This window comes from Falco naumanni, chromosome 4 (genome assembly GCF_017639655.2).
Source record: "Falco naumanni isolate bFalNau1 chromosome 4, bFalNau1.pat, whole genome shotgun sequence".
Classification (NCBI taxonomy): domain Eukaryota; kingdom Metazoa; phylum Chordata; class Aves; order Falconiformes; family Falconidae; genus Falco; species Falco naumanni.
Genome location: NC_054057.1, coordinates 77,761,457 through 77,780,213, shown reverse-complemented (window position 1 = coordinate 77,780,213; position 18,757 = coordinate 77,761,457). Strand labels below are relative to the sequence as shown.

Sequence of the window (18,757 nt, the reverse complement as noted above, 5' to 3'; positions counted from 1 at the left end):
CTTTGTTTACTTTATAAATACAAATATAAATACAAAAATGAAAAGGACCATGCCGGTCACTGACTGCCTCCAGGTACTTCAGTGCTCTCACACCACAAGCACCAGTCTTTTTGTCCTCTCCCTAGTGACCTCCAGTGCCTCTGAGGAAAGAAAAAAACAACATCCAGAAACCAAAGTGCATTAGTTACCTCTTTCTAGAGGTCTGATTTGTGAGAACAGGGGCTTTCTTTTCGAGAATCTTTCTAATTATCCTGAAGTTAGTGCAAATGAGACAGGAGTTGCTAGTACCTAAAAGTAACTAGCTCTCAGTATGTGTTCTTCAATGCCTTCACGTTGGGGGTGGTTGGTAGTGGTGCAGGACAGAGGGACAGGGGAACGGACCAAGTGCTTAAAATAATATATTATTTTCCAAAATGAATCTGTGAGATGAAAACCAAGTTTACATTAAAATAGATCATGATGCTGACAATGTAGTTACAGTTGGTTTTTGCATATTCCTTTCACCCTTTCCCATCACATTATGAATTGAAAATACAACCTTGTACACTTTGAACAGCAGTTTGTCCTTCAGAGAATGGGGAGAAAATATGCAGCTATATGCAGCCTGGTGGGCAAGTTTCCACAGTATATATGATCTGACAGCGGTTATGAGAAAATGGTTCCAAAATGAGATACAAAAAATGAGGGAAAATTGCCTTTGAAGGTCTGACCCAAAAGCCCCCATTGTCAGCTTTATTCAGTGGCACTGGGTTAGACCTTTATCTGGGAGAAGCTATTTTAGTCTGGCTCAGGAAGACTGCCAGGAGCCAGGCAGACTCAGGAAGGGGTTTCTGTGCCCAGCCCTGCCCCAGGCCTGCATGAGATTCAGTGCTATCAGAAGGCTGTAAATAGAAACTGGTACAGTTAGTTACTGGGGTAGGTACCTTCCCTCGTGTGGAGCTCCCACTGAAATCAATGCACATTCCCATCTGGAGCAACACTGGGTTTAAACCACACTCCAAAGAAAGCAATTCATGCTTCATCAATTCATCTTATGTGATAGAAAATTAAAAAGCAGTATTAAGAAACACACATTACTTGTTCATTTACTGCTGTCATTTTGCTCAGTGGTCAAAGGAAACAGCCTGTAGATTTCCATTTTATTCCTCACTACAGTCATATTCTGATCCTGTAAAAAACTAACACAAAGCTTCAGCATTTAAGTTTCAAATGCTGTAACAGTGCCAGAGACAGCTAATGTTTGGGTTTTTAAAGCTTATTTAAAAGGTTTTTTAAAGTATTTTAAAAGACTTGTTCTATCTTCATCAATCTTTTGTTTCAGAAAAAAGAAGTCAACAAAATATTCAGTCTCAAAAAGTCTTGCAAAACCTCTTTAGGAATATATGGTTTCTCCTATGAACAGCAATTGATAAAGAGCAGCATATGTTGCAAGTGAAATAATAGTAAAATGGTCAGTGACATTTCTAAATTTCACATCTTTACAATATTCTCCTCTGAAATTATCCAGTTGCATGCCAGGAAGCTTGTTTCTTTCACTCCCTGTTCTATGGCACGATTCTCTAATAACACAGTTTTCTAACAGTGCTCTTAAACATCTTCCCTGCAGCTGATAGATAATTTTAGGCAACCTTAAAACCATTGGATAAATATTATAGACATGTGAGTCCAATCCAGTAAAGGCTAAAGTGATACTGGTATGGAAAATTGCTTCAGACAGCGAAGACATCAGTTCGCATAACGGAATCCCACTCCAGCAAGTAATTAAATATTCAGAAGATGCTCCTCAGAAGCCAAGAAAAGGTGTTTTTCATAGAAGAAAAGACTAGTAATTTCCCAGGGGGCTGAATGTTGCTATTGCTGAGGCCAGGGATGTAGAACGTGTACAGTCCAACAGCAAAGTGGAAGCCAGGAAGCAGAAAATCATACTGGGATCTTGTCTTCCAACATATGAGGCACACAGTGCTTCCAGGGACCCACAACCAAAAGCTGTGCCCTTCCTTAAAGATGGAATCGCTAGAGCCAGTGGAGCAAAAAACGGCTGATTCTTTCTCAGTGTAGGCTCAGGTGAAACAGCACAGGACTCCGTCTCTTCAACTCACATAAAATAACGATGACAGTTGGCAAACAAATATGTTTGGCATTTGCCTTTCATCTGTGGATGTGGAGTCATTATTTAGTAACCTCTGTTTTCACCAAGTTAATTGCTTTTGCATACTTAATTTTAATTCAGTTTTCTTTAAATATGCTAATATTTTCTTCCTCACAACTGGCATTGGGCTAAGGTGAGGCTGAGCTAACTGCCTCCCTGGATGTCTCAGAGGTGAGGAAACAAAAGCAGTTCAGCAGAGTCTTAAATCTGTATCCAAGACAAACAGATAGCTGGCTGTCACCTTCTCTTTGTACGAAAGAAATTTTGGATGTTTCACACCTTACCAAGGCAGAGACAAATTTTGGATCTTGATTTTACTGGGTTTCAAAACTCCATGGCTGTGCCCTTCACTATCACATCCCACATATTCTGCCTGTGCTACAGACAAGTATCAGCCTGAAGAAAAATGTCTCTATCTTCAAGTCTGCCAAACTGCAGTAACTTCAGTCCCTTCCCAGGCACAGTGCCCAGAGGAAGTTCTATGGGAAACCATGGTAGAAGATGAGATAGAAACTACAGATTGGATAATGAGAGCAGGGGCACAAATGCAAAACTGAATTTCTGTGACTTCCTCTTCTCCAATGAAACAGGATAGTTTGCAGAATAGCCACTCACTGTAGGAGCTCCAGTGTATTAGCTAATGATTCACTGCTCAGAGACAAGGAAGACTGAAATGGCATTACCCCTGCCGATGCAAATGGTTCTCCAGGGAATGAATGCTCGTTGCCAAGGCTGTGCAGGACTGCAGGACATGCCCAGTCAGAAGTGAGGGCAGAGAGACCAAACTCACCAGGCAGCCTGACACAGACCCCCAGAGGAATCCTGATGGAACTGATGCAGCACCCAAATTTCCTCACCAGTTTTCTAAAGAGAATTGAGGTGAACAGGGCTCCAGGAGACAGGCACAGAGCCCAGTCCAGTTTTGCTTATATTGAAGTCAGTGAGGAAAATTCCACTGATATCAATGAAGCCAGGACAGCACTTTCTATTTGTAACTAAGACAGTGCCAGTCAGGCTTCTCTGTCATTTCCCAGGGACGTCATGTGACTGTCTTGCTCATTTGGCTTCAATACCATTATTCTAAAATTTACTGTGGCCTCATGTACTGAAAGGGTGTTAGTGGCAGAATTGACTGTTGATTCCTTTTCTGGTTTTGGAGTTGTTTTCTCCAAGAGATGAACAAAACCATAAAACCACTTAATAATGAGAATCTTTCGTTCCAATTTTATCAGTATATAAAAATCTGATCATGTCTGTACACAACCTCTTAAATCCCTAATCAATAAAAGTCTGGGTGGGAGAAGGGTTCAGAGCAATAAAAACATTGATTGCTTATATTCTTACAATAACAAATTCCCTTTTGCATTTTGGTAGTGTTTGCAATCATTAGGCTTTTGCAATGAGCAGCTTGTCTCACTGAAAATCATTCATCCTTATTTAATGACAAATTCTCTTAAAATTATTTTCTCAAATATTTTGCCCTTTATGAACTGATTAAATGTTGATAATTCATGTTTCATTGCTGATCCTGAAAGGCAACTAACAATTATCCAAGGATGCTTCTGCTGATTTCTCATAGTTTGCCCTTCAAGGACACATTTTTCATCTTTGAATTTTGAATGCATTTATACTATACCTTTTATGTAGTTAGACAGTAGAACATGTTTCATGGAAATAAATTAGCATTATGTATTCTCTGGGACTATTTTACTAAGTAAGACTTCTACGAAAATGGAATACATTCAACTACAGAGGAAAAGCACTTTGGGATTCAAGATTACAGAGTGCTGAGTTCCAACTTTTCTTGCGCTTAATAACTGTAAGAAAACTCTATAAAACTTCATGCGTAATACACAGGACTTTGCAGCACATGGCCAATCCTGAATGTAAGGTTTTTATCCTGTTTTATAATGCACCCTCAAGACAGACACACACACAGTCTCACAAGCAGTTACTCTGATGAAAACATGCTATGCAACTAAGGGATCAATTATCAAACAGTCAAAAAAATTACACAGATTGAGTCCATAAACCCATAGGCTACCAGCAGCAGGGATGATGTGTGTATTTCAAAGTGTCCTACTTTCCAGGTCTAATACATTTTTTCTGTAAAATATCTTTAAAGGAAATAGGAAAAATTCATGAGCAACAGTCCTAAATATGACACTTAAGTTTCATTTATAACTTTTCCAACAATTATTGGTTGGCACTGGTTTGAACGTAAACACTGCATTACAGATTAAGTGTTCATTTCCTGCCTGGTACACACAGTTGAGCACAGAAATTATGGAAGTCATTAACCCTCTGATTTATTAGTATCTCAGCAGAGAGAAATGCCTTTGCTGACACATGCAAGCAGACGAGCAGCAGTAAGATCCTGATCCATAATAACCAACACGCTTTTTGCAAGACGGCCCCTATCCAGAATTACCCAGACTCCTGCTACGCTCAGCCCCTTTGGCTTTGATTAGATTGGGATGGGTTTGCTTGTTGGTTTTCTCATTTGTCCGTGTTTTGTAGGACAGGTTGGATTTTGTCACTTACAAAGTATTGTCAAGAGACAATTATGTTCAGAACCCTGGGACAAGCTGGGGAGTAAATTAGCTGCCCTTTTTGTTGAGAAACCTTGGACACACCAGATAGCCAGATAGAAAAGTGAAAGAAGGGCAAATCCCATGAAATATGATAAGGGGGACTGTGGGGGCAAGGGTAGCCCATTAACTGATTTTATTTCTGTCATCAGATAGGAAAGTATATTTCTATGGGAATTCTGTGGACTTGGGAGACCAACATGAAGGAGCATCTGGAAGAAGCTGCTCAAAGGGTCACAGTTCCTCCTGTTGTTGACCAATTTTGCAGCAGCAATGCACTCTGAGGCACTAAAATATTTCCAGGTCTCCCTTTTCCTTCCTCCTCTGTCTCAGCAGCTACCTGGAACACCCAGCTGTGGGAAAGGAATTAGGAAAATTAAACAATGTGTAAAACAGTATATACTGGATTAGTCTCACTCCCTAAATCATTCTGGCTCTTTCTGAAGTAAAACAAAACTAAGATATACCCTTCCTTTATGATTTACAGGTGATGCAGGAATTACCTGGTGGAGATTATTAAGTGGTAAGTTCTGTATTTAAGAAATATTTTGCAGAAGGACCTAAGCAATGAAAATGCAGATAAATTGTATGTGTATACTGCTAGCCAAAATCACTAGCCACCTGTAGAAACACTAAGTTGTGTAGGAGAACTTTAAAGCCATCTGACTGCTACTGAGGCAGGTGCGTTTTACAACTGTTTTGTAGAAAACAGCCTCAATCCTTTCTAGAAATCCTTTCTAATTTTCAGTGTGGGAGTTGCATCTTGATTTCACAGATCAAACACAGGCTTCTTTTCCCCTTGAACTACAATATAAATATGTTAACATTAGTAATTATGAGCAATAGAAAAATCTAGAAATGACATCACCCTTTGAATTAGTTGCATTTGTTGCTTACAACATTTTGTGAAATATTTTCTAAAAAGGTGTGGAGTTCATTGGTGTTTTATTGTCACATTTGAATTTCTTATTCAGTCCCTTTTCAAAATTTTTACAGTTTGTCATGTGTTGTGGTTTTTTTAAATGGAGACATGGAAAGAATATTAATTATATTATTCTGTATTTGAAGCCTGTCTTCAGACCTTCATGAAGCCAGCAAACCCACTGCTTCTATAAAAAGAAATGTAATTGTGCATATCCTTCAGTTGGCTTCTTTCACACCTATCTTAATAGATGGTCTGAGTACGCCTAATCTCTTTTGTCTGGTTTATTGCTGGTAATAGATACAATTAACAATTTGGGGAGAATTTACAGTAACGTAAGGACATCGCTGAAAAAACAGCAGTGGTAGTTGAGCTATATAAATTCTGTTTGAGCCTGTGAAATGCCTTTTTTTGGTTGGTTGTTTTTGGGTTTTCCATTTTTAAATCAGAGTGCAGACATGATGAGACTGGGGCACAGTATCAGGAAAGAATGACAGGCGGGGTCACACTGCATTCCTGACTGACTGGAAAGGTGTTACAGTAGAGTTTTTACCCAAAGAAGTGGGTTTGTAGATGTCTGTGCAATACGTGGGGTTATTACGGAAAAATGCCCAAAGGTGTGTTTGAATATTCAACTACCAGATGACAGAAAATGATATAATTGATGCAGGTTTGGATTTAACTGTGGGCAGCATGGAGTAAACTCCAGCCCCTTGTCAGTCCCAACTCATGAGTCTTCTCTCATGCTGAGAACTCCTGAATTCCCAGCATTGCTATGTAGTTTCTGACTTGGCTGCCCTGAGTACCATTGCAACATTCTCATCACATTTCCTTCCCTGTCTTGTGAGACAAAACAAGTCACTTTTCACTCTCATGAAGCAACACAGGAAGAAGAAGAAGTAGGACATTCAGCTGTATCCGCACCAAGGACCAGGGCTGCATCCACCTTTGTTAGTCTAAATAATTTTGCTTTTCTACAGTCACTTGGGACCAATCCAGCATGAATGTATATACAGGAGTGCACTGATGTCTCAGAGAAACCAACATACTACCCAGTTTGTCTGTACTAGATTTATAGAGAGCTATGAAATCTCCACATTTTATAATGCTGACACAAAAATTCAAGAACAAACTGGCATTTACCTACTTTTTGACTAATACAGGCATATGATTAATACAAACCCATCCTAACTACTCATGGGTGACCAGAATGACAGACATCACAGAACACTAGCTGTGCAGACTTTGCTGTGCGAGACAAATGTTTCTCTGTTGCTATTTGATGGATTTTTTAATATTGCACCAGAAATTTTTCAAATTATTATAAAATGTTAATAAGCAACATTAAAACATTGTGAACTAGACCCAGTTCTAAGATGCAGCCATTCTGTTCTATTAATGAAATCAGGCCTTAAAGGTGACAAGCAGTTCCCAGTAGATTAAATGAAGCAAGTGTCTATAACCAGGATATAAATGCCTTTTCTTCATTCTTTGTTCACCAAAGAAAAAAGATGACCTGGCTACATGACCACTACCTATGCTATTGCTATCTATGGTAGTTTTCTTTTTAGCTTTTCAAGCTTCTGCAAGCTGAAAGACCATCTCTGTGCAAACTGGTCTTGAACCAAAAACGTTCCAGATAGATTTAAGTCACCCACCTTCCCATGCTGCCAAGAAATGCAAATGCAAAATATTAAATAGTGCCTATTTTCAGTGTTTGAACCACTCTCAGTGCTCAGCAGCAGACTGTATAAATACATACAATAGGCTCTTCTTGGCTAACAAGTTTAGAAAGATTTTCAAGATTAACAGAGTATGGTGAAATAAGTTTTCACATGTGTCAGCCCAGGATCTCTGTGAACAATACTATCTTTCTGCTGTTGGAACAAATCAGAGCAGTCTCTGAACTAGGTAAAAGCACACCGCTGGTGCTGTTCTGGAGTGCACTGCCATCTCACAGTACCATGGCTGGACATAATCTGTGATACAACTTTTCACAGCATGAAAGGAGAGCAAGTACAGCTGGCTACAAAGGCTTCATGGTACTACTGAGTCCCATATTGGCAATCTCCAGCTTCCCCTTCAGTGCTGGCCTGTAATAGGGCCCCTTTCCCCTAATCTCCACTTTATACTCAAAAACAGTTGAAAAGGTAGACCTCTGCAATATAGGAGTGTGGCAGCTTACCTCCAATGCTGAGTAACCATTCAAACAAAAACAGTAAGCAAATTTATTTCATGGTGGAGTAAATTGCATCAAAACATAACCTTTGCAGTTTTCTGGCATTTCCTGCTTCCTTATACACTGACTGAAGCTGGGGCATTCACTGTGAATTTTGCATTTCGTTCCAAACCTCACACAAACTGAAAGAGGAAGGAAAAGATCATCAGAAATGTATCTGAGAAGTGCAGTGTTCAAAAGGATGGTGAAAAACTGCTTTGTTTCTTCATGGCTATTTCCCTAGTGTGGCATGTGGTTATTTAATCAGGGCATTACGAGTCCCTGCCGATGGCAAAACAGATGATTTTAAATGAAGCTGTGCACTTAGTAATGAGGACTGACCAAAATGCTCGAGTGCTCTGCTTCAGAGCAGACTCCCCAAGACTATATTGTAAAGATCATTTACTGAGAGAGGTGTAACCACATTATTATTATTATACAAGCCTGACAAGTTATAAGCCTGACAAGTTATAAGCCTGACAAGTTATAAGCCTGACTGACTGTTTTACATGCATGCACTAGAAAATGCCTCAGTTGCTCTGTATGTAGTAAACCATCCTTTTTAATGTTCTCTACTCCTTGAAAATTTCATCCTGTATGTGAAGAGAAAGGCTTTAGTGTCTTGTTAAAGAGACACCTTTAAAGAATCTGCTTCATATTCTGCATGCAAACCCACTGGAGATCATTACACCCTCAGGCTGTAGGGCATCAGATCCTCAGCTACTGTGAACGAGCTTAACTCCATTGATAATCTGGCTGAAAGAGGCCATTGTAGAATAGAAATCTGCACGATAATTGTATTTCATTGCTATGAAGTCACTTATCTTTGGTTATAACCAATACCCAGCAATGTTCTCTGTACCACAGATAAAGGAGTTAGCACAGAACTCCCTTTCCATTTAACAAATTAAACAGAAAGTACCTAACTTCCAGGACATTCTTTCTGTAATGGACAAAATCAGGGTGTACATTCTCTGGTCATACGATTACACTCACAACAAATGGCTCTGACCAGAAAACGGCACTCCATTGTGCACAGTATTGTACGGATACACAAGTTCTATCTCCAAAGAGATCTGATATAATACATAACAAATTGTCAAAGTAAAAAGGGCAAGTGCATGTTCAGTAATGGGCTTGTGCTTTTGTTAATACTCTCACCTAGCATTTCATATTTAAAACAATATGCAAATAACCAAAGGCTAATTGCTGACATTAGTAAAAAAGAGGGTGATGCTTTTTCAGCTTCTTCCCAGACCTGGGGACTACTGTCATCATGTCATGCAATTTAGGACCTATGCTGTAAGGGAGCATTAAAGTAAATAGTAAGATCTATTTATTTTTAATCAATAGTGTGGCTTTTAATCAGAAGTGTGACCAGGAGTCAGTGTTAGTACTAAAATAGGAAAGATATGCAGGGATCATCTAAAACAGCTACCATAAATAGCATTTCCCACAGTATTTTAAGAAAGTTGAAGCCTATGAGAAAACAAAACAGATCAATTATTCAAATAGCGAAGTCTTAATATAATAATTTTCTACTTTCTAAAGAACAGACCATGGCCTCTCAATTACTTCCTATTCTGTATCTAAATTTTTAAACATGGAGAAATACTTTTATTAAACTGAACATACATAGAAGGGCCACTCAGCAGCAGAGCCAGGGTGCAGACACCCAGACACTTGGTTCTAGTCCTGCCAACAGCCTATTCTGGTACCTGGGTAAACTGATTTGGGTAGAAGCTCAAAGCTGAGCACATGTTTTTGCACAGATCAGGTCTCCCACTCAGCCTCCCATTTGCCCCCTGCCAAACGGATGATCTTTTGTTTGCAGCTTGCAAGATATAACCCTTCTGTCACCTCAAGCTACCAGTTATTATTATTACAAGTGCTGCACTGCACTCAGCTCCTGAGCTCTGGAATAAACCCAAAGATATTTATGAGAACAAGAAAAGCACATGTCTGTATCATGCCAGAGAACCTGCAAAGCTGTTGCATGTATCTGACTCAACCAACTCGGTCAACAGTGATTTCAGTCTTCAATTCCGTTTTAGTAAGTGTGGAGTTACTCAGTCCTGAACCTATGCCAGGCACTGCAACAAAAAAGCAACACCGCAACTGAAGCATCAGAGGGAGAGAGTTACACCCTGTCATCAGCATATGGTAGACAATAACATATGCATGAAAAACAAAAGCCAGGGGTGAAGTATGATTCCAGAACACAGCAGTATATGAAAAGTCTAAACATAGCTGAAGTGCTGCCTAAAATCTGCTCCCAGGACGCTGCAAAGCCACGGGGTGTTAAAAGGCATCCAGGTGAGACTTCATGATGCACATCAAAACATGGATGGTGAATCACGAACATCAGCAACCCAGCATCGTCCAAGATGAAGGTGTCACAAGATACAAAGATGGTTGTTTTTCTTCCTCTGGCGTAATCAAACACTTGATGAAAGTTAGAAGATACTTTTCTTTATACTAGTACAGAGCTTTTTGCAACAGCCTTTTCAAGACTTCTTGCCTCATTATTTACGTGGAAAATGAGAGGGGGCTTACAGGCTTATTAGGTTGTAAAGAAGATATTTCTGCCAATGAAAGAATAACCGATACCTTAGAGAAGACGAGTTCCCATGGATAACTTGAACCGGCAACCATGTATCTAACTACTCCTTCCACCTGCACTTTGCAAAGGTTACATCAACTGCTGCTTTCTGGAAAATTATGATTTCAAGAACGCTCTTCCATCACAGAACATTTCTCGAGCCCATAAATTCAGTGCAACCGCTGAAGCAACGAATTAAGTGCTGCACACCCGCACCTTCTGCCCGATATAACAAGGGGGCATAACGTGGTTGCTATCTGTGCCTGAAGCACGCGAAAGACTATAGTATTTATGAGAAGCCACACACTAAATCCCCCCTAATAAACAAGGAGTGCCAGCGTCCCAGCGAGCCTTCTCCCCAGCCGCCCGACCGGCGCAGCGCTCGGCGAGCAGCCCCATTCCGCCCGGGAACACCGAAGCGGCCGGAGCTGCCGACCCGGCTGCAGCCCCCGGCTTCCCCCCGCCCTCGACAGAGAGAAGCTATTCCCCGCCGCCCCCGGGAAGCGCCAGCCCTCCCGGGCAGAACGGCCGCGCAGACCTGCCTTCCCGAGCAGCCCGCGCCGCCTTCGCCCTGCTAACGGGAGTCCCCGACGTGCCCCCGCCGCCGGCCGCCCCCCGCCGCTAGCTGCCTCGGCCAGCCCGGCCCGCGGCCCCCACTCACTTCGCCCCAGCGCCTCCGCCTTCCACGCCGTCTCCTCCACTGCCCCGTAGCGCCTCATGGGTCTCTCGGCCTCGGCGCTGGCCGAGATGGACCGCCTCAGCTCCATGGCCAGCGCGGGGCTCCGCGGCTCACTCCATGCCAGCCTGGCTGCTGCCCGACTGCCGCGGAGCCGCCGCGGAGCTCACCGCTCCTCTGCGCGGAGCGGGGGCCCGCGGGCGGGGGGGCAGCGCTGCCGCACATGCTCAGTGCGGGGCTGGGGCGGGGGGAGGCAGGGAGACAATGCCGAGCCGTAACCCCCCCGCGGGTGCCGTCAGCTGGGCCGCACCCCCGCCCCGCTCGGCGAGCCCCCCGGGGCGGCCCGCTTGCCGCCCGCTCGGGTGGGCGGCCTGGCCGCCGCAAGGGCGCTGTGGGCGGCTCGGAGCCCCCGGCAGCCGGCCGGGTCCTGCCCGTCCCTGCCCCCGCCTGGCGCGCTCCCCACCGCAGCGTCTCGGGCGAGCGAGAGGAAGCGAACGCGCTCGGTGCCGAGGCACGGGAGGACTGTCCTTCCTGCGGCCAGCGCAGCACCGGGCACATCTGGCCCGAGCAGCTCAGCAACAATGGTAACATCCACAGCCACTCATGGCTTTCGCAGTCTAACGCCCCTCGGGTTGCTGTGCGTGCAGCCTTTGGCTTGCTTGAAAGTCCTGCACTGAATGGAGTAACAACAGTCCAGCATCATGTTGCCAAAAGCCAGAGGACAGCACCCAAACAAGTGAGGGGATTTTGTATTTCTCGTAACAGTATGTATTTTTCATAAGCATGCAGCTTTGCTGCTTATTCAGCTTGCTGGGGTTAGAAGGAAATGACTATGCAGAAAGCACAAGTGTGGTGATAATTACTGTTATTAATTTTTTGTAGGAGATTTGTAATATTGTAGGAGAGGTTCTATAGATAAAATCCCTGAACAGCATTTCACAGAGTACCTTTCTGCGACGAGCGAGGGAAAGCAAGCAGCCGACTCAATGTGAGTGATAAAGCAAGCTTCGATTTATTACGGCGCGATTATGTCTTATATACAGTTCCAGTTAATTATGCCTACAAGTCATCTGCTAATTGGCTAAGCTCTAAAGGGTTACATTTTCATACGTCCTCCTACTTGCGGTTTCTGCGGATAGCTAGCTACATATATTTTTTTCTTTCTTGTCTACGCGAATTCCTCAAAGTTATTTACAACATTAGGCACAAGGTCAGTGCCTTTCTCAGCTTCCTTATCAGAGTGCCTCAGCACAGCTGCAAGGCCTGCTTCAGCTAACTTACGCTAACTTTGTTTCTCAAAGATCTTTAAGGGAGTCATGGCCGTGATCACACAGCCATTCTGCAACACCTTTCCTAGTGAAATCCCCTTGCACTTTACTGTGTGTGGTACTGTTTCGGGAGCTAGGCAGGTTGTGCCATGCCCCACAGGGTTTTAGCGCTCCTTGCTGGATTCTTGAAGAGTCACGGGGTACTGGTACTGCTAAGCACATACTGGGTGCATGAAAGCTTGTTTGTTTGTCACCTACCTTTGCCTACAAACTTTGTCTTGCCCGTCAATCATCAACACTTCAGAAGTACTACCTCTATATTCAGTGATGTACTTACTAATCGGGCTGACGCACATTGCTGCTGTACTCATGAACAATTTTATTTGAGGGGTTCTTCACATGTTGGAGGAGAGAAAACCTCCACATCGGTTTTAAAAATGTAACACTGAAACTCTCTGTTATAATTTCTCTGCTTTTTCTGAGAATTGGAATTAGCTAACAAAATGAGTCGGACAATGTTTTAGGAGGCCTTCAGGGCACTCTGATTTTTTCTGTGTCAACTGTGCTTCCCCAGGGATATGCCATGACCGGAGCACCAGACATGCTGGAAGAGCTCCTGTTGACTGTGCAATGCTCCGTCCTTGCTGGTTTTGGCCTTTAGAGATGGAGCCCAAACAGAGCTGTGAGTCAAGCAGAAAAGCTGGTGGCAGCGCTCTGCACAGCTGATTTTGGGTGACAGTGCAGCTGCCTGCTGGGGTGGGCTGGACTGACTCACTTGTAGCAGTGAGGAACACAAATGTGGGAGGAACATAAGAGCCCATCTGGGATCTGGATGAGAGTTGGACTGAGGGACACAGGCTGATTAGGAAGAAGGGCCAATTTTTGCTGGATCTGAGGACTATTTAACTTCAGTCCACCCCTTCAAGTTTTTTAGGTAATTATAATCCAAGTGCATTGTTTAGGAGGTGGAAGAATGATCCTAGAAATAGTTCAGTATTTAAAGCTCTGCATTTGTTAGTATGGGAGAAAAACGCCCACTAGCTAGAAACTCAGATGCACAAAGTTTACTTACATAAAGGAAAGAATGTATAAGGTGATTTATTGTAACTAGGAAGTTTTGACCTGTCCATTTTGAAAAAGTCACAAAATCCAGTAAGGGCCCCATCCTGCAGACTGTTCTACCTAAGAGCCAGTATGTGGATGCTGTTTGCCAAGTTCATTTGCACAAAAGTTTTTGCAAGACTAGGGCCCAAGTATGTACCTATTATTTTGCTGATGTTCTAAGATTAGTGGTTTTGCTATTGGGACTTCAGAGCATTGTCACTGCTGCATTTGCAAGTGGGATTCAATTTCTCCCCTACTTATGCCCTTCAGTGCACCTCAGCAATATATGTGCATTCCTTTACTCACAAAGGTTGGTTTCCTTCTGCTGAAAGCACTGTTCAGGAAGAAAATTAAAAAATCAGGTCTCTTCTCACTGCTTGTAAGATAAAGCCTGCTAGAAAGAGGTGCACTTTGCTCTTGTGGTCATTTCCCCTGGCAACTTTACTTCCCATTTCTCAATTAAGTCCTGCCATCAGGAGCTACAGTTGGTCAGCAGCAGCTGGCAAATCCACTCTCCTATCTACTGCTCTTTGGCCTCCATTAGGCATCACTGATGTCCCACAGCATGCATGGCACACTTTATTCAGCAGAAATCCCTAAAGGCTGTATGGCTTGTAAATCTGCCGGGGAAAAATGGCCTTTGCTTTCATGGAGCTTCTCAAGCATCTTAGATTTCTTGGCTTGAAGTTCTCAGAGCTCTCTTACCTCTATGGGCACATCTAGCATATCAAAAGGGTTTTCTAAAGCTGCTTAGTGCATCTGGGGTGGGCTGCAGTGAAGGTGAAAATCAAGGTCTTCATTCTTTGTCAGATAGTATAGTCATTTTAAAACAAAAATAACAGTGTGTTGAAATTCTGCCCAGGTTTTTCATTGATTTATCATAATAAAAAACTGCAACTCAGCTGGTGAAACAAAATGAAATTAAGCGGATTATGCACAGTTACTCCATTTTGTAGATGCATAAATACCCAGATTCACATCTAGAAGGGACAGAAGGGTCACTGTGCTCATGTTGACTGCTTGCGTAACACAGGTTATGGGACTTCTACGAATCTGTCCTGTCATATTTTTTTTAAACTCCAAGTCTTGTTTCAGAACATTTCTGTAAGGAGTTACCATAATTCCTTAGTATTCAATGTCATGATTAATCTTCTTTCCTGTGACAATACCTCCTCTTGAATCTTCATCCCTCAACTGTCAGGGTTCTCTGTAGTTCCAGATCCTTAGAATTCCCCCCTAGTACCGTGTGCAACCTCTGACCCTGCATCCCACAAGCTGTTTCAGCAATGCATTAGGATCCTGGGAGGGTGTCAGCTTCCACACATTCACACTGCTGTGCTACTGTAGATATCATTTGCATGGCACAAAAATGTCATGGCACAGGTGAATGGCTGTGATAGAGCACTGAAGGAAAATGCCTGTCTGTTGGCAAACACATTTTAGAAGGCACACACTTAAGCTTCATGACGCTTCCTCCCCTGCATTATCCTAGGCAGCAGAGTTGCTGTGGGATGACGACAAAGAGGGCCTCAATCACACTAAAGCCCTTACCTTACTAAACAAGCCCTTAACACAACAGGGTTGTTGTAGGGCACCATCCACATAAAATAATCCCTGCGATAATGGGTTTTATCTGTGCTTGAAATTCAGCCGAGTCATTACTTTTTCAAGGACCCAACTTCACCCTATGGCTTGGCTAGAAATAAGAGGGTCACAACCTAGCACAGGGGTTGCCTAGGGCTGCTGCAGCCAGAATCCCCACTACATCCTGGTGTGCCACATGGCCAGGGTGAGCACTGTGGCTAAATGGACAGAGCTTCACTCAGCACAGTGCTCACCGAGGAATGAAGGATCTGTGCAGCTCTGCAGCTAGGGCTGTATGATGTGATACGGCAGCAGTGTGCTGTCCTGGGAGCTATAGTGTTAAATCTGTACCTTGTATTTCACCTTTTCCCAAATCATTATGACCAGTCTATACAGACAGCTTTACATGGTACGGGAAGATGGTTCTAATGTGCTCATGTCCCTAGCCTGTGTCATAACACAGTATGAGCTCGTCTGAGTAAATGGAATCTTATTTTATTACAAATTCAAGTTATCGCGGAAAATCAGGTCTGTCATTCTAAGTTTATTTCTTACACATTTGTATTATCACTCTCCCTAAAAGTTATGTATTAGACCAGAGTAAATCTCATTGGCTTTTCACAGAATCATAATGAAATACAATCTAATTAAAAAGAGGGGAATGGGATAGCTTAAAATTGCAGGAAGATCCATAATATAGGAAATACTTTTTTGCTGGAAGCTTCCGCCTTCAATGTCATGCTAGCATGAAAGAGTTCTCAGAAGCCTGGGCTGCCACTCCGCTCTTGAAAGAGGATCTGCTGTAGCACAGCCTGTGCAGAATGAGGCCCTGGATTCATAAGTCAATGTATGTCCTTATTATATTGTTCCCTTTCTTATGAATCCTAGCTCATGTTTAGTTAGTGCCCTTTTTATACTTCCTTCTTTATTTAGAATTACAGCCCTTCCATACATTAACCATTCCTTTAAAATATTTTTTAGGCTGAAGTAACTTCATAAATAATTCACAGTAGTTGCTGTAATGTAACTAGGATGTTGGTCCTTTTCCACAGCTACCCTACATCTCTGTCAGGGTAGAAAAATGCATCTGTAGCTTAAAAGCAGTGTGTATTGCAGGCAAACAAGGCATTCTAATGAGCTTGTTAAAAGGCAAATGAGGTGCCTTGAATTTAATGTCATGAGTCTGAGCTGTAACAGTGACCCAAAAATTTGAGTGTTCGTAAGTATTTCTACCCGAACCTATTAAAGTCATCTTATTTTGATTTTTTTATTATTTTTAATAATGTTTCCATGTGACATATTCTATGAATGTACTGCTGGTTTCTGTGTGTCATTAGGTCTTTCATCAAACATGCACCTAGAAAAAAATTGACTATATATTCAATTTGCTATTTCTCCAAAGCTGGGTTGCTAGTAGAGCTATGGAAGCAAAAGGTGAGCATTTAATGGCAAATTTTAGTGAATGGTGTGCCACTAATTATGTGTTAGATATGACATGATTCACAGGGTCTGGGCTAAACTATACTAAAATATTGTACTTTGTGTCCTAGAAACCGCTTTTCTAGGGAAATTTTCTATTTTTTAAAATCTCTGCATATTGCTGCTTACAATTTGACTTGTGCAATAAATGTTAACTGGCAGCACTGGAGCTACAGCATCTGACTGCCTATCTCTTATCCAGCTTTGGAGATTGAGACTGTGAAGTTGATCTGAGCTAGCAAATATTTAGGCAACTCTAAGGTGGAAGAGTACTTAATTGCTTTTCTATGTCAAATCAAGAGTGAGCTTTGCAGGACTGAGCTCCCAAAACACAGTCTAGGCTGGACATAGCTTGTTAAACATTTGGCCAGTTTAAAATATGGTTTGGGTGAAACTGAACTAACAAATCAATGGCCTGTGCTTAGCTACGACAACTTTTAGTGTCTGTGTTTGACAATCATGTCAGTACCTGTACTGAGCCTATTTGCAAATGTTCCTGGGAGGTGAGTAATAGAGACCACTAAAGCTGGCACAGTACCTTCCACTTATTTAGATTTACCTCAGCTATTTTCAGTATAGAAGGTCAGAAAACAACACAAATTCAGGAGATGCAGTAGGCAGGGCATATATCTCTGGTAGAAAGAATGGAAAACTATCTGCACAGACCAATGGCTGTAGTTGTGACCATAACACAGATTTCAGAAACATACTTCTCTAAATGCCTTTCCTTCCCATTTTAGTAGTGAAGATGTCCATCTAAGAGTCTTATTTTTGGCATTTGGAGCCACCTCCAGTGCTATGATGACTGGACTGACTGTCGTGCAGGCGGCTTTTGTATCAGTGACAGATGGCCATAGCTACACAGAAAAACAGGTGTTTGAGTTCTGTAAATTTAGATGTTGAGTTAAATTGGTCTGGGCCATTTTAGGAGACTTGAAAACACAACGGGCAATAAATAATATTTCAGTGTGTATGTGGGCATGCCCATTTCAGAGTAATAAACATGCTGTAAAGTTTGCAAACACAGCAGCACGCATCCCTAGGCACAGCTCTCTTAGGGCATGAGCCTTTCCTCATTTCATTTAGTCCAAAATGTAAAGGTGACTTTCTGTAAGCCTCCACTTTACCTTCACAAGTTTGGATCTTTGGCAGAGAGCTCAAAACTGCTTACAAGCTGTGAGGCACACAAAAAGACTGTATCAGCATCTTGCCACTCCATGTTTCTACACAGTATACATGCTCCACTACCCTTGCATCCTAACAGGCATGCCCATCACTACACCCTTCATTGGACTTGGAAGCTATAATGTCACAGCCCTGAATTCTGACAGGGTTTCTTTATGACTTGAATTTCTCTCCAGATTTGGCCTTCAGTGATAGAGAACCTGTATTCCATTGTATTTTCTACTCCTGCCCCATTACAGTAAGCAAAACACTGTATAGATAATTGCCATATCATACCAGGTGTAATTAGTAAGAACATGTAACAATTCATTACTGTACGATGACCATTCTGAGCCAGACATTGAACTAATGCAAAATCCTTCAGTGTCACTAGCATATCACAGCAAATCAGCTGCAGCTAACAGACTTATTACATTTTGGATATAAAAGTACGTGATGCATGAAATAGAAGTAGCTGAACACCCTTAGTAGATACATAAAGGTAGTTTTTACTTCACAGAGAGAGATAAGCAATGGCAAGATAAGAATACCACAGGGAACCAGGCTTTGAGAGGTAGGTTTCTCCCAGGCCAGCATAGAACAAGAGACAGGAAAGGACCAGGGGTGGAAAAAGAACAACACATCAAAAAACTTCTATTTTCTTTTCTAAGTATTTGTGCAATGAGAGGAAGGCCGTTTTCCTGACATATCAAAGAAGATACAGCGTGAGGGTTTAATCTTATGTAGCACACACTAAGTGGATATCTCATAGTGAGATACTTACTTATATACTGATTCCAGGCAAGAATGTTGTAACTTAATTTACCCTGCCGTCAAATTATGCCCTATAGGACACACAATTCAGAATGAAGCTGTCAGTTCCTCCACAGATAAAGGATCTCATGTGGTGTAGAACTTTTTGTGCATGGTTTGTGAGTGCATATGGGCCAGACACTATTTATCACAGCCATCTGAGGGCTTATGCATTTTACTTCTGTTG

General features: G+C 42.3%; 1 protein-coding gene across 1 annotated transcript in view; it reads right to left on the bottom strand.

Annotated features, from left to right (window-relative positions):
- The window catches only part of BMERB1 (bMERB domain containing 1), a 54,630-nt gene extending 43,031 nt beyond the window's left edge, over nt 1-11,599 (bottom strand). Inside the window, exon 1 of the mRNA XM_040592582.1 lies at nt 11,144-11,599. Coding sequence (XP_040448516.1) covers nt 11,144-11,249 — 106 coding nt within the window. The 5' untranslated portion in view covers nt 11,250-11,599. The remainder of the gene's footprint in view (nt 1-11,143) is intronic.
- Between the last annotated feature and the right edge of the window lie 7,158 nt (nt 11,600-18,757).